The sequence below is a fragment of the Cheilinus undulatus genome, linkage group 8 (assembly GCF_018320785.1).
Source record: "Cheilinus undulatus linkage group 8, ASM1832078v1, whole genome shotgun sequence".
Taxonomy (NCBI): Eukaryota; Metazoa; Chordata; class Actinopteri; order Labriformes; family Labridae; genus Cheilinus; species Cheilinus undulatus.
In genome coordinates this window covers 1,557,323-1,570,205 of record NC_054872.1, presented here as the reverse complement: position 1 = coordinate 1,570,205, position 12,883 = coordinate 1,557,323, and the positions used below count along the sequence as shown (strand labels likewise).

At 43.0% G+C, this 12,883-nt stretch overlaps 1 protein-coding gene across 1 annotated transcript in view; it reads left to right on the top strand.

The window, feature by feature from the left end:
- Positions 1 to 12,883, top strand: part of grik2 (glutamate receptor, ionotropic, kainate 2) — a 529,835-nt gene that overhangs the window by 312,179 nt on the left and 204,773 nt on the right. The window contains exons 7-8 of the mRNA XM_041793394.1: positions 3,874 to 4,017; positions 9,526 to 9,633. Of these exons, the coding sequence (XP_041649328.1) occupies positions 3,874 to 4,017; positions 9,526 to 9,633 (252 nt within the window). The remainder of the gene's footprint in view (positions 1 to 3,873; positions 4,018 to 9,525; positions 9,634 to 12,883) is intronic.

Genomic DNA, 12,883 nt, shown 5'->3' with positions numbered 1-12,883 from the left:
TATGTTCGACCACCTTCAGGTACAGTAGGGATCCCTGGTCTCTGGCACCTTTTTTTGGGGTCACGGGCTGACAAGGTTGGGAACCCCTGCTCTACAGTGTGGTCCACATGTGCCAGAAGTGCATCTCCACCCTAGCTATGCACTCTTTTTGTTTTTGAAGATCAGTTTTCTGCTTTTTTGCAGAGCCTTTTTGGAGACTAGGACAGTGGATAGTGTCTAAACAAGGATGAGAGAGTTGGGTTGGGACATGCAGGAAAGGAGCCACATGCTAGACTTAAACCCAGGCTTCCTTCACGCTTGGGTGTGATCTAATCCCTCAGCCATTCGCACCCCCTGCAAGTTTTTCAGCAAAGCCCACTTTCAGCAAGTGTCAGTCCATGTAGAGCAGACTAAAACCCAGACAGGAAGTCAGACACAAGAATGCACAGAGCGTCCTTTCTATTTCAGAATCCAACATCATGTACGTATGGCTGATCATTTATTTAACCGCTATATTCACAATACATCAAAACAGGAGGTAGAAGAACAACAACTCAACCTCAACCAGGCAAAGTCACCTGCTGATTGTGTGCTCTTTATTCCTACATCAACCCATCGATCCAGCTGCTCCAGACTGGACTGAGCTTCACCTCAGGAATAGATCCAACCGCTTTCAACTAGTCTGAAAAATTCCCACTTTAATTTTTGCATGATCCAGATCATAAAATCTTTTGTGCAAAACAAACTGCATTAAACTGATAATAGACACAGATTTCAGGCCACATAAAAACTGCACCTTCTGCTATTTGAAAATTGCTGCAGGCCTTATTTCCATGTAATCTGAATTAATCTTTGTTTAGTTGCTCAGCCTTCCTCCACTGCTTTTGTGAATGGAGAAGTCTACTCAATAAAAACTGAAGTATAAGGTGCACCCTGCAGGTCTTGCACTAGAAAAGCTCCCAGAATGCTTTGTGTGGAGCCTGCATTGTGATGCTAGAAGGCATCCTCACTCTTAAAACAGCTTGTCCCCCCACAATGTGTAAAATTCATCCATGCAATGACACTTTTTTAAATTCACATTATTGCATTCAGTTTTTATTTAAATATAAACTGTGATTCAGAAAAGGAAGTAAGCTGGAAGTACAGCTACAGTAGTCTACCGTTTCAATAGGAGTCAGTGAAGCTGATTTTGTCACTGATGCTGTTTGCAGTATGCAGGAACTCCATGAATCATAAACCTGCTACTGTTGTCCAAACCAAGGATGCCTTCATTTGTGGAGTTTTGACGGAGAACTCTGCTGATGGGGCTGACTCTGACCAGCAGCTTAATCCATAATGTTACCGCTGCCATAGAGCAGGCATGCCTGTAATACCAGGCAGATGATATCCATCCCATCACTGCTGGTTGACACCCGTATCTGTAAAACGATACTACATATCTGTATAACCCCCCGCACATTCTTAACAGCCTCCAGGTGACACCCACACTGAAACACATTCACACTCCCTCTGCTTCAACACCTTCCTCTAACACGGATTATTAATACCTCACACTCCTGCAGGCACACGCTGGAGCCAGGCCCCATCTCTGCGCGTACTGACTGTGATTGTTTCTGAAACGTCTCTGGACATCTCCCATGCATTTGAGACCACAAACAAACTCTGAGTGGTTCACACTCGTCCGCTCGCCCAGTGGTCCATCTTCACAACACGATTACAGCCAAACTGGACTCTTCAGCCGCAGCCTCGCGCAGCTCAATCAGAGCTCAGACGGAGAGAAATGACAGGTTTGAGAGCGATGTTTTCCTGCAGGACAAAGCTTCCCCAGCACCTCGGGGCACGATTTCCATGCAACAACTGTGGAGAGCTGTTTTGATTGCTTTTCAATCAAGCGAGACAAACACTAATTAGTTTTTTGAAGACGAGGAGGAAGAAGAACTGTAAAATTATAGGCTTCTCTCATGAAGCGTGGATGACTGGCACTCGGCTGTTTGGATCCACCGTATAAATATTCTCTCTCTCTCTCTATCTCATTCCCTCCTGCTTTCTTTATATTTATACTGCACATATATAATGATTTTGATGGGAGCACTGCAGCAGCAGCACCCTCATGGTTAGAGACTATAAAGGTAATGATAGACTACAGTTTAGAATAAAAGAAGAAGAAAAATGGACCTAAATGGCCAGGATCGACTCGGTGCGTGCTGTTTCCTCGTCCAGCCCTTTGTTCTAAGTCTCCTGCAGACTCCTAAAAGCTTTTAGATGTGGGTGTCAAAGAGACGTTTACCCTTGGTTACTGAAAAAAGGGCTTGATGTATGATATCTCCAGGTGGGGAGGTACTATCACCTAATGAGATCACACATTAGTAGAATAAAGCCACACATTTCTCTTGTTCTTCTAGTTGGGGCCGTTTTTTTCTAATTTATCTTCAGAAAGTTGAAGACGATCCATCAAACACCAGTCTCAGGAAAGCAGGAACTCTGGATGGGGAGTGATGCAGGCTGCAGGAATCTGAAATGTCAGAAATGTCCTAGAGTGTGTGGCTCTTTTGTGATGATTTGTGGCTCTTTCATGTCTTAACTTAAAATATTATTCCCCAGAAAACCTTAGAAGAGGGAAGCTCTGACCTCAGAAATTATCCACTGCAAGTCACATTAATGAGTTTGTTTCCTACGCTTATACAGCTGGCTTTATATGTCCACTTTGATTTTTTTGTCTGTAAATTTCCAGTGCCCTTGTTTGCCTTTTTTTTTGCCGCTTTTGATGACTTTTATTGCTACAAGCCTTTTTGCCACTTGTTTTTGCCAAATTTTGCCCATTTTTGCCTCTTTTATCCTGCTTGTTGCTATTTCTTTAGATAGATAGTCATTTATTGTCATTTCATTGTAAAAACACAACAGAATTACATTTAGCAGTCTCCTCTGTAGCAGCAAACACAGTGGTCCAAGCGGTGGTTAGAAATCTGCAGCCTCACGTCGTTCATCCTGCTGGCGAGGGAGTCACTATTCACCATTTTTGTCACTCCTTTTTTGTCATTTCTCACCAATTTTTGCAACTTTTCTACCCTTTTTGCCACTTTTTTCTCCCCGTTTTTGTCACTTCTCAACCATTTTTGCCATTTTATGCCTTTAACCTGTTTTTGCCACTTTTCACCTATTAGATTGTGGCTCTTGAAAAGGTTTTTTCCAAGATTTTGGCTCTTTGGTTGAGCAGGGTTGAGTAACGCTGGTTTTAATGAAGCTGTCGCCGTGTGGAGGGCGACAGCTTTTACACTGGGTGAATGTTTGAATCTGGGATCAAATAAATTAATAATTAAAGTGAACATTTTCAGCTCAAAGTAAAAGCCTTGATATCTGTCATTTATCTAAATGGTTAACGTGGTGGTAGTGGTGATTTTCCTGCTCTCTCTGTTTTCATTCATGGTTTCTCTCTGTGATTTTATGGTTTAGATGTGAGACATTTAAATTGAAATCATTTCCACACATCCCACTCACTGAACGTTTATAATTGATCTAAGTAGAAAGCATCAGTGTTGTGTTTATGAAAGGATATAGGTGCGGTGTAGATGGAGTGTTATTTACTTCCCTGTTTAATCCATATTTATTTATTTAGCTGTTTATGTTCCCATGCATGTGACCTACAGCTCTGTCTGCAGAAAATGATCAGTATGTCGGTCACTGATGATGCGTCAGTGATGAAACCATCAAATATTCATGCCACTGTGTCCTTCTCATGAGGAGATGCAGCTCCATATGTCTGAGTGTGCTGTGAGCCTCTGATTCTCTCATCATGGTATTGATATTTCTCTGATTCTGAGCAGATCGCTCCGATGTGTTAGCGTGTTCCATGTTAACCACGCTCTGTTTTCTCTCCCCCTCTGTCTCGGCCTGCAGACGGACGCCGCGCTGATGTACGATGCCGTGCACGTGGTGGCCGTGGCTGTGCAGCAGTCTCAGCAGATCACCGTCAGCTCATTACAGTGCAACCGACACAAACCCTGGCGCTTCGGCAACCGCTTCATGGCCCTCATCAAAGAGGTAGATGCTGCTCTACCTGCTCCCCGCTCTGTCTCACACACGTGCTCACAGGAAGCAGACGGAGGCTGAATTTAAATCAGGCTGAGGCTGTCAGAGGAGGGATATGAATAAACAGGAATGATTTATCTGTGTATTTATTCAGAGGAAAATTCTCCCCGTGTGTGAGCGCACAGTCGATGGTGGAGCAGGGCGTGGATGTGCGCTCTGACTCTGAGCGTTGATCAACCATGCAGAAACAAAAACAGCATTATCTACATTTTTGGTAATTGCCCCTCAGTTCGCTGCATTTGTGAATCTGGGCGAGTTAATCCAGAGCTCTCTGTCTGTGGGAAGGCCGGGGATTAGGAAACCTATATTTAGTGTTCCCCTTCAGTTTGCAGAGATCATCAGGAGACTGCAATAATTAGTGTACAGTGAGAGTTTGTATGTTTAATTCTGGATCTTTTTACATGAAGCTCACAGCTTTTCCTCCCAGAACCTGCTCACATTCCCTTCTTCTTCAACTCTCCTCTCATGCTGAGGTTGTTGTCCTCTCTTATGATGCATTAACATGCATCTATTTCCATACTCTGCATTTGGAATCAAAGAGGTGACTCTTAATACTCAGGATGGCGTTAATAGCCCAGACTGCATGGACATGGCCTGGGACGCCCGTATGTGGACTGGGTTGTAGATTCAGTGACTGCTGGTACCCATTAAAGACCAACCCACCCACTGATCTGCTACATCCCAGTAGTAACAAAACAAAAAGGGGGATTTTTATGTCTGTGTTTTTTAAATGTTAAATAGACGGTGTCAGTCTACAGTAAGAGAGACATAGAAATGATGCATGGACAGTTAGAGGAGGGACACAGAGCTCTGATCCTAGACCAGTGTTATTCAACACCTGGCTCTTTTGTGATGATTTGTGGCTCTTCTATGTCTTCATTTCAAATATTTTTCTCCCAGGAAACCTTAAAAAAGGTCAGCTGACCTCAGAAATTATTCATTGCAATCTACATTAACCAGTTTGTTTCCCATTCGTGTGCGACTGGCTTTAATTGCCAACCTTTATTTTTTTGTCCATTTATTTCCATTGCCCTTATTTGAAATTTTGTTCACCTTTTATCATTTTTTTGCCGCTTTTAATCCAATTTTCAGCTTTTTAAGCCCATTTTGCCACTTCTTTTTGCTACTTTTGGCCCATTTTTGCAACTTTTATCTTATTTATGTTTTTTTTTCTTCAGTCTTTCTTTTTGCTATTTGCAACCCCGCCACCTTTTTTTTGCCATTTTTGTGACTTTTGCTGATTTTTTGCACATTTTAGTCACTTTTCACTCATTTACCATGTTTTTACTGCTTTTTGACCATTTTTGCCACATGCAACCCATTTTTCCACTGAATTTTGTCACTTTTTTCCCAAATTTTTACCCAGTTTTGTCAATTAGTGCCTATTATTTTCACCCATTTTTTGCCACTTCTTTGCTGCTTTTTGACCATTTTTGCCACTTAAAAGGGGACATATTATGCAAAAATCACTTTTCCAGGTTTTTCTAACACAAACATGTGCCCCTGGCTTGTCCACAATCCACTCAAATACCAGAAAAATCCATTCCCTCCCCTCACTTTCTCCGACTTTCAGAAACTATGTGCTGAAACAAGCCGTTCACAGATTTTCCCCTCAGGATGTAAGATGGGGAGTAACCCCCCGCCCCCAGGTTTGGTTGGCCCTCCCCCACTTGGAGGAAAGTTCCGCCCTCCTCTCCTGATCCTCCTCTCAGCTGAGATGCTGATAGCTCAGTGGGTTTCCCTGCTGACTTTGGTCTGGGAGATGGATGGTTCAAATTCCAGTCAGGTCCTCAACTTCGGATAAAAGTGTCTGTAACATCATGAGTGCCACATACATTTCGTGAGAGGGGCGTGGTCAGGGGTGGAGTCAGAGAGCTCATTAACTCATTGAGTGCCAGCCTTTTTATAAATTGGGAAGTGGCTTGTGCCAGGGTTTTTTGGCCATTTTGAGTCGTCAGAGGAGGGATATGAATGATATGAATATTTATGAATAATAATATGAATAATACGAATATTTTGTACTATGACTCTGAAAACACAGAATAGCTCAAATTAAAGAGCAAACTCTCTATTTCATCATGGAAAAAAACATTTGTTTGTAGCTTGTTCTGTTCTTGATTGATCTGAAGTTGAATAGAGGCTAGTTTCACCAAAAACACCACTTTTTTTCTAGAAAGCTGAGAAAAATGCATTTTAGTGAAAGAGAGTCTGTCAAGCAGAACAGTGATTTGAATGTTATAATTTTGCCTTCAGTGACATAAAAGACATCTGAAAATTGTATTACAAATGTTCTTTTATTGTAAAATAAATACAAAGTACAAAAAAAAACAACCTACAACTGGATGGCCTCCAGGGGACCCCGATACGCCCATGTCCTCTCCTGCTTGCGTGTCCCCTGGCACTGCCTGTAAATTATAGAAGTAATATAATATAAAATGTGTTATATGGATTATATATGCAATATATAACGTTAACTTACCTCCATCGCTCTGGGATGGAGAACAAGATCCGCTCCGCTCACTCGGCGGCCATTCCTCAGAGTCTGGATTGAAAAAGTCCGTCTCATCGCTGTATGTATCAAGCTGGCTTTTCTCTCCGACGCACGAGGGAGACCTGGCGGCCTCTTGGCTGGCCGAGGCAGTTGAATGGCCGCGCTGATTTCTGTCTGTTTCAGTGAATGACTCTTCTGTGTTCCAACTACGTATCCCAGAAGCCCCAAAATTACACACAGGGAGCTTGAGAGCGCCCCCTTCTGCCAGCCGCTGAAAAAACACTTTGACATATATATATATACGTCAATGGCACTCAGTGAGTTAACATTTAAAGCCACAGACACAGAAACAGCTCGTTCTGAGCAGGGCTGAAACAGGAGTTTTTAGACATGCAGAAATCCAATACTGTAATTCTTTTCAGCAACAAACGTCACAGGCATGTTTTGGGGACCTCTGAGAACAGTAGTCCCCTTTAACTTATTTTTTGCCACTCTAATGCATTTTCACCACTCCTCATCTCTTGGATTGTGGCTCTTCAAAGGTATTTTTCAACAGTTTGGCTCTTTGGTTGAGCAGGGCTGAGTAAGACTGTCCTAGATGTTAAACTGTCTCCCTGAGTCAATGAAAAGACTTTTAGTTTAGCTGAGCTGACATGGTGAGTAAATGCTACATGAGGATTTACACGTGGACACAGGATACTGTCTTTGAAATATTCTTACAAACTTGAGCATTTTGCTGATTGGGTAAAAAAAAATTCTAAACCATGTAGGAGATTTTCTTTTGGTTGGTTTAGCATCATGATAACATTTGTTTATGCATAGTCTCACAAAAAAAGAAAAGAAAAGAAAAAAAAAAACAAGATTTCAGCTCAGCAGTGATGGGCAGTAGGGTTTCTGGACCCAACCACCCTGAGAACCCCCGGTTTGATCCCTCTAGTCCACATCTGGGACACCTTCAATCATCAGAAGCCATTCCTGCCCAACTATTTAGACAAAGATGATGACGTTTCTAAAATATGGGGTACTTAAATACAAACAAGATTCCAAAAAAGTTGGGACACTGTGTAAAATGTAAATAAAAACAGAAGTCAGTGAATGTCAAATCTCATAAACCCATATTTGATTCACAATAGAACAGAAATGACAAATATATACAAAATATTGTCGTATCACCTTCTCTCCTATCAGTCTGTAAATGTCTGGGAGGTGAGGAGAGCAGTTGATGGAGTTTTGGGAGAGGAATGTTGTCCCATTCTCGTCTGACGTATGATTCTAGCAGTCCTGGGTCTTCTTTGCTGGATTTTTTTAATGTTTCAAACCTTTTTGGTTAATGAATGGTCTGGACTACAGGCAGACCAGTTCAGGTTCCCAGACTCTTGTCCTGTGAAGCCATGCTGTGGTGATGGATGTGGTATGTGGGTTTAGCATCGTCTCACTGAAATAGTCAAGGCCTTCCCTGACAGAGACGTTGTCTGGATGGGAGCGTATGTTGCTCTAAAAGCTCTCTCTACTTTTCAGCATTGATAGTTCCTTTCCAGATGTTAGAGCTGTCCACGCCGTAGGCACTAATGCAACCCCATACCATCAGAGATGCAGGCCTTAGACCTGAGCCAGGAGAACAAGCTGGATGCTCCCTCTCCTCTTTAGTCCACAGGACATCGCGTCTGTGGTTTCCTCTGACCACAGAACAGTTTTCCATGTTCCCTCAGTCCATGTTAAATGAGCTTTGGTCCAGAGAAGACGGCGGTGTTTCTGGATCCTGTTCACAAATGGCTTCTTCTCTCCATTAAATCAGCTTTAACTGTCATTGGTGGATGACAACTGTGATTGTGCAACAATGATTTCTGGAATGTTCCTGAGCCCATGCAGTGATTTCAGTACAGAATCATGCCTGATTTTAATGCAGTGGCCCCTGAGGGCCCCTTCAGCCTTGTCCCTTGCTCTCTGAATCTTCTGATGATACTATGGACTGTAGATGGAGGGAGATACAAAGTCTGCACTGTTTACACTGAGACACATTTTTTAAAGAGTCTCAGTTTTTGTCAGATTGGTGAACCTCTGCCCAGCTTTACATCTGAGAGACTCTTCCTCTCTAAAATGCTCCTTTTATACCCAGTCATGTGACTGACCTGACAATTGTTAGTTGCAAAATGCTCCTCCAGCTGTTTTTCATTAGGACTGCTTATTTTTCCAGTTGCCCTGTCCCTACTTTTTTGAGATGTGTTTCTGTCACTAAACTTAAATGAGCTCATATTTATCATAAAATGGTACAATGTCGCAGTTTAACATCTGATATGTCGTTTCTGTTCTACTGTGAATCAAATATGTGTTTATGAGATTTGACAGTCATTGACTTCTGTTTATATTCACATTTTACACAGTGTCCCAACCTTTTTGAGACTGGGCTGTTCAGAATTCGCTGCACAGTTCTACAACAAGTGTCCCTGTCTGCGATAAATCCATGATGCTGGGAAAGTGACGGATAAAAGTTCCTCCATGCATGTTAAATGTGATTCCTAATGATTCCCCTTGGAGTTAGATATCTTGTTACCCGTGAACAGCGGCGGTATCAATGCGGCGGTGTTCAGACTCTGACTCAGAGCGGGATGACGAATGTGTCCCGGAGCAGCAGAGTGAATTGAGCCAGTACTTCCAGGTCTGTGACTCCCCCTCATTTAACTAAAGATAGAGCCTGAGTCCCCGGCCTGCAGTCAGAGCAGCTCTGTGACGACATGTGGCACCTGAGAGAAAGCCACTTTCATGCTACGTCGTCTCCTATCACAGCCCTAAATATCTGTAAAGATCGGGTAAATGTGTTCCTACTGTTTCTGAGCGTCTCTAAATGTGTGAGTCGACCCGCTGATGTCAGGTTAGAACAAAACAGAGACGGTGTGTGAGAGGAGATAAAGACTTTGTTTTTAAAGGCAGAGATGTTGATTTTCTGATTTTCTCCCTCTTTCTCTCGTTAGGCCCACTGGGACGGCCTGACCGGCAGAATCACTTTTAACCGCTCCAACGGGCTGAGGACGGACTTTGACCTGGACGTCATCAGTCTGAAGGAGGAGGGTCTCGAGAAGGTGATGTTTCTGTCTTTGTCGTTTTTCTGCACGTGTCATGGCATTAGAAAAATCAGCAAATCAAGACAGAAATGCAACAACATGAATGCAGATTTGTCCATGCATGTAGATGTAAAGAAACTGAATCTGCAGCCTGGTAACTCTGGTGGCCATATTGGATGTCCACAAGTCCCAGCCAGCAGTGGTTGTATCTTATAAATGACGAGTCTGGTACACAAAAGGATGGCACGGCGTTTGCACACACCAAGTTTGAGCAAACTAAATGATATTGAATGATGGATGCGATCCTCCCCTAAGGCTAGCCACACACTAGGTCATAATGCCTCTGACGGAAATCCCCCCACAACCAATGAGAGACCAGGCAGCATCAGCAGCCAGATCATACACACTTTCACCCCAACTGTACATTCATTTCAGCCAGGATTTGATCCTGATTCTTTTCTTTGTTCCATCTGTGACACATGCCAGGACAGCTTATTGTGGAGGGACTGCAACAGACATCCGTGTTTGTTTTTCTTCTGACGTCACATGGTCAGACGGTAACACAGGAAACAGGTGGGTGAGTCGCATCAGTCAGGATGTTTGTGGCTCTGCGGAGGCAGTGCATCCTGAAGATGTCCTCAGGAGGTGTTGGTGACTTGTTGGAGACTCTTCTCATCTGCCTCTGTGCAGCGGACATACCATGATGTTAAGCTTTCATGCAGCAGTGGTAAAAGGCTTTCAGCTGCTCTGCTGACAGGTTGTTGTAACTCAATGTCCGTCAGAAGTAGAACCTCTGCTGAGCCTTTTGTTACCAGGGCAGTGAAATTGATGGTCCATGTGAGGTCTTCTGTGATGTGTGTCCCCAGAAATTTAAAGCTGGGAACTCTCTCAACTTCCTCTCCTGTGATTTTATGAGGAGGGTGGGCCTCGCCATGTCTCCTGAAGTCAATGATTGGTCATAGTTGGGTTGTTTTCTGTGCCCCGTCCAGCCAGCTTGTTAATTTCCTCTCTGTATGGTGTTTCATCATTATTTGTGATGAGCCCCACCACTGTTGTATCATCTGAAGATGTTATTATTGTGTTTGAGGGATGAGTGGCAGTACAGTCTGATGTGTAGAGCAGGGGACTTAGCATGCAGCCCTGGGGCGCACCAGTGCTGAGAGCCAGGGTGGATGAGAGGTGTGCCCAGTCTGTCTGTGGGTGGTTGGTGAGAAAGTCCTTGATCCACATGCACAGGGTGCTGCTGAAGCCCAGGTCTAACAGCGTGGCGACCAGCCAACTGGGAACACTGGTGTTAAATGCAGAGCTGTAACTGATGAATAACATTCTTCTGGTCGAGGTGTTATAGTACTGTGAGGAGAGCTGTGGTGATAGCATCCTCTGTTGATCTGTGTGCTCTGTATGCAAATTGATATGGGTCAAGGTCAGCAGGAAGACTGTCTTTGATGTGTTTGAGAATAAGCCTCTCAAAGCATTCATGATAAGAGCTGTGGGTCAGTAGTCACTCAAACAGGTGATGTTAGTCTGTTTGGGCACTGCTATGACTGCAGCTGCTTTGGGGCAGGTGGGTACCGTGGCCTGGGCGAGTGAGAGGTTGAAAATGTCCGTAAATACCTGTGCAAGTATTCAGTCTAGACGGCCTGAAGCGTGGTACGGTGACAGCTGCAGCACCAGGCATTTCAGTCTCCTTCTCCTCAAAGCAACACGTCTGCATCTCCTACCAACAGCAGAGACATTCATTTGAACTGAACTTTAACTGACGCTCTGGAGACGTTCAGATGGCAATGGTTGCAGTTTTTCTAAACTGAGCTGCTGCGGCCTGAATCAGAGCGTCCGATGGTGTAGCCTGTGCTTCAGTTTGATAAATCCCTGACAGCTGGTTTCAGGATGTTGCAAGCCGTTTAATGTGACACGGGGAAATTCAAGTCCTTACAAATACCAAACTATCAGCCTGTGAACACTCCTGTCTGATGGCATTCTGTAGAAGTATAACCTGGACTACTCAACAGTTCGTACATCCAGTTAAACAACAACGTGCACATGAAAGCTCTAAATCAGTGTTGCTAAACCCTGCTCAACCAAAGAACCAACTGTTAAAAAATACCTTCACAACAGCCACAATATAAGAGGCGAAAAGCAGAGATGGGATTTGTGGCACTTTGAAGGGAACCAGATCTTGTGGATCCATTCCTTTCAAAGAGCCGTTCAAAAAACTGGCTCATTTTACATTTCATTTTTCAAGAAGCTAGCCAGGGGTTAATTCATTTTATCGAGGAAATAATCACTGGAAGGAGTGATAGGGGACAATTTGGTTTAGAATTCTTCAAACATAAACATCCCACAAATATATATTCTATTGGTGATAAATCACTGAAAGCGTCTTTAAAAATTTGTTAAACAAGAGAAAAATATAGATACCATATACTGCAGTAGTTCTGTTAGTATTGCATACATGTATGTAGCACACCTGAGTGGTTTTAGTAGTTCTACGAGTATTAACACTGCAATGGACTGGTGACTTGTTGCAGTGCATATCGCTGCTTTGTACAAAAGTTAAACCCTGCAGAGGACTCCTGAACTATCCTTGGGTGTATAATAGTCTCACTGTGGAGTAGCAAAGGAGGAGCTTGTGTTTGCATCTATGTGAAAGAGGGATTAAAAAAAAAACAAAAACGAACAGTTCACAACTGTGACTCAGCTCCCGTTGTTTGTGTTAAAGAGCCGTTCAAAAGATTCGTATCGTTCATGAACGTCACATCTCTAGTGAAAAGTGGCAAAAAAGGGTTAACGTGGCAATAGTGGGTAAAAAACTGCAACAAAGTTACAAAAACTGTTTGAAAGTGACAAAAATAGGGAAAGAAAGTGGCAAAATGAGTGAAAATTGACAAAATAATGAGTTACAGCAAAAACAGTCAGAAAGCAGCAAAAAAATGGCAGGAAAATGAGTGAAAAGTGACTAAAATGAGCTAAAAGCAGCAAAAGGTGGCAAAAGTGAGCAAAAAGCAGCAGAGAGTGGCAAAAAAGGTCCAAAAAAAGCAGCAAAAAAATTGACAAAAAAGGGTCAAAAGGGGCAAAGTACAAATAAAATGGCAAAAATTGGGAGAAAATTTAAAAACTAGGCAGAAAAAGTGGCAGAATAAGGGCAGAAAGTGGCAAAAATGGGTTAAAGTGGCAATAGTGGTGAAAAAACTGCAACAAAGTGAAAAAAACTGGTTGAAAAGTGACAAAAATAGGGAAAGAAAGTATTAAAAATGGTCCAAAAAAAGCA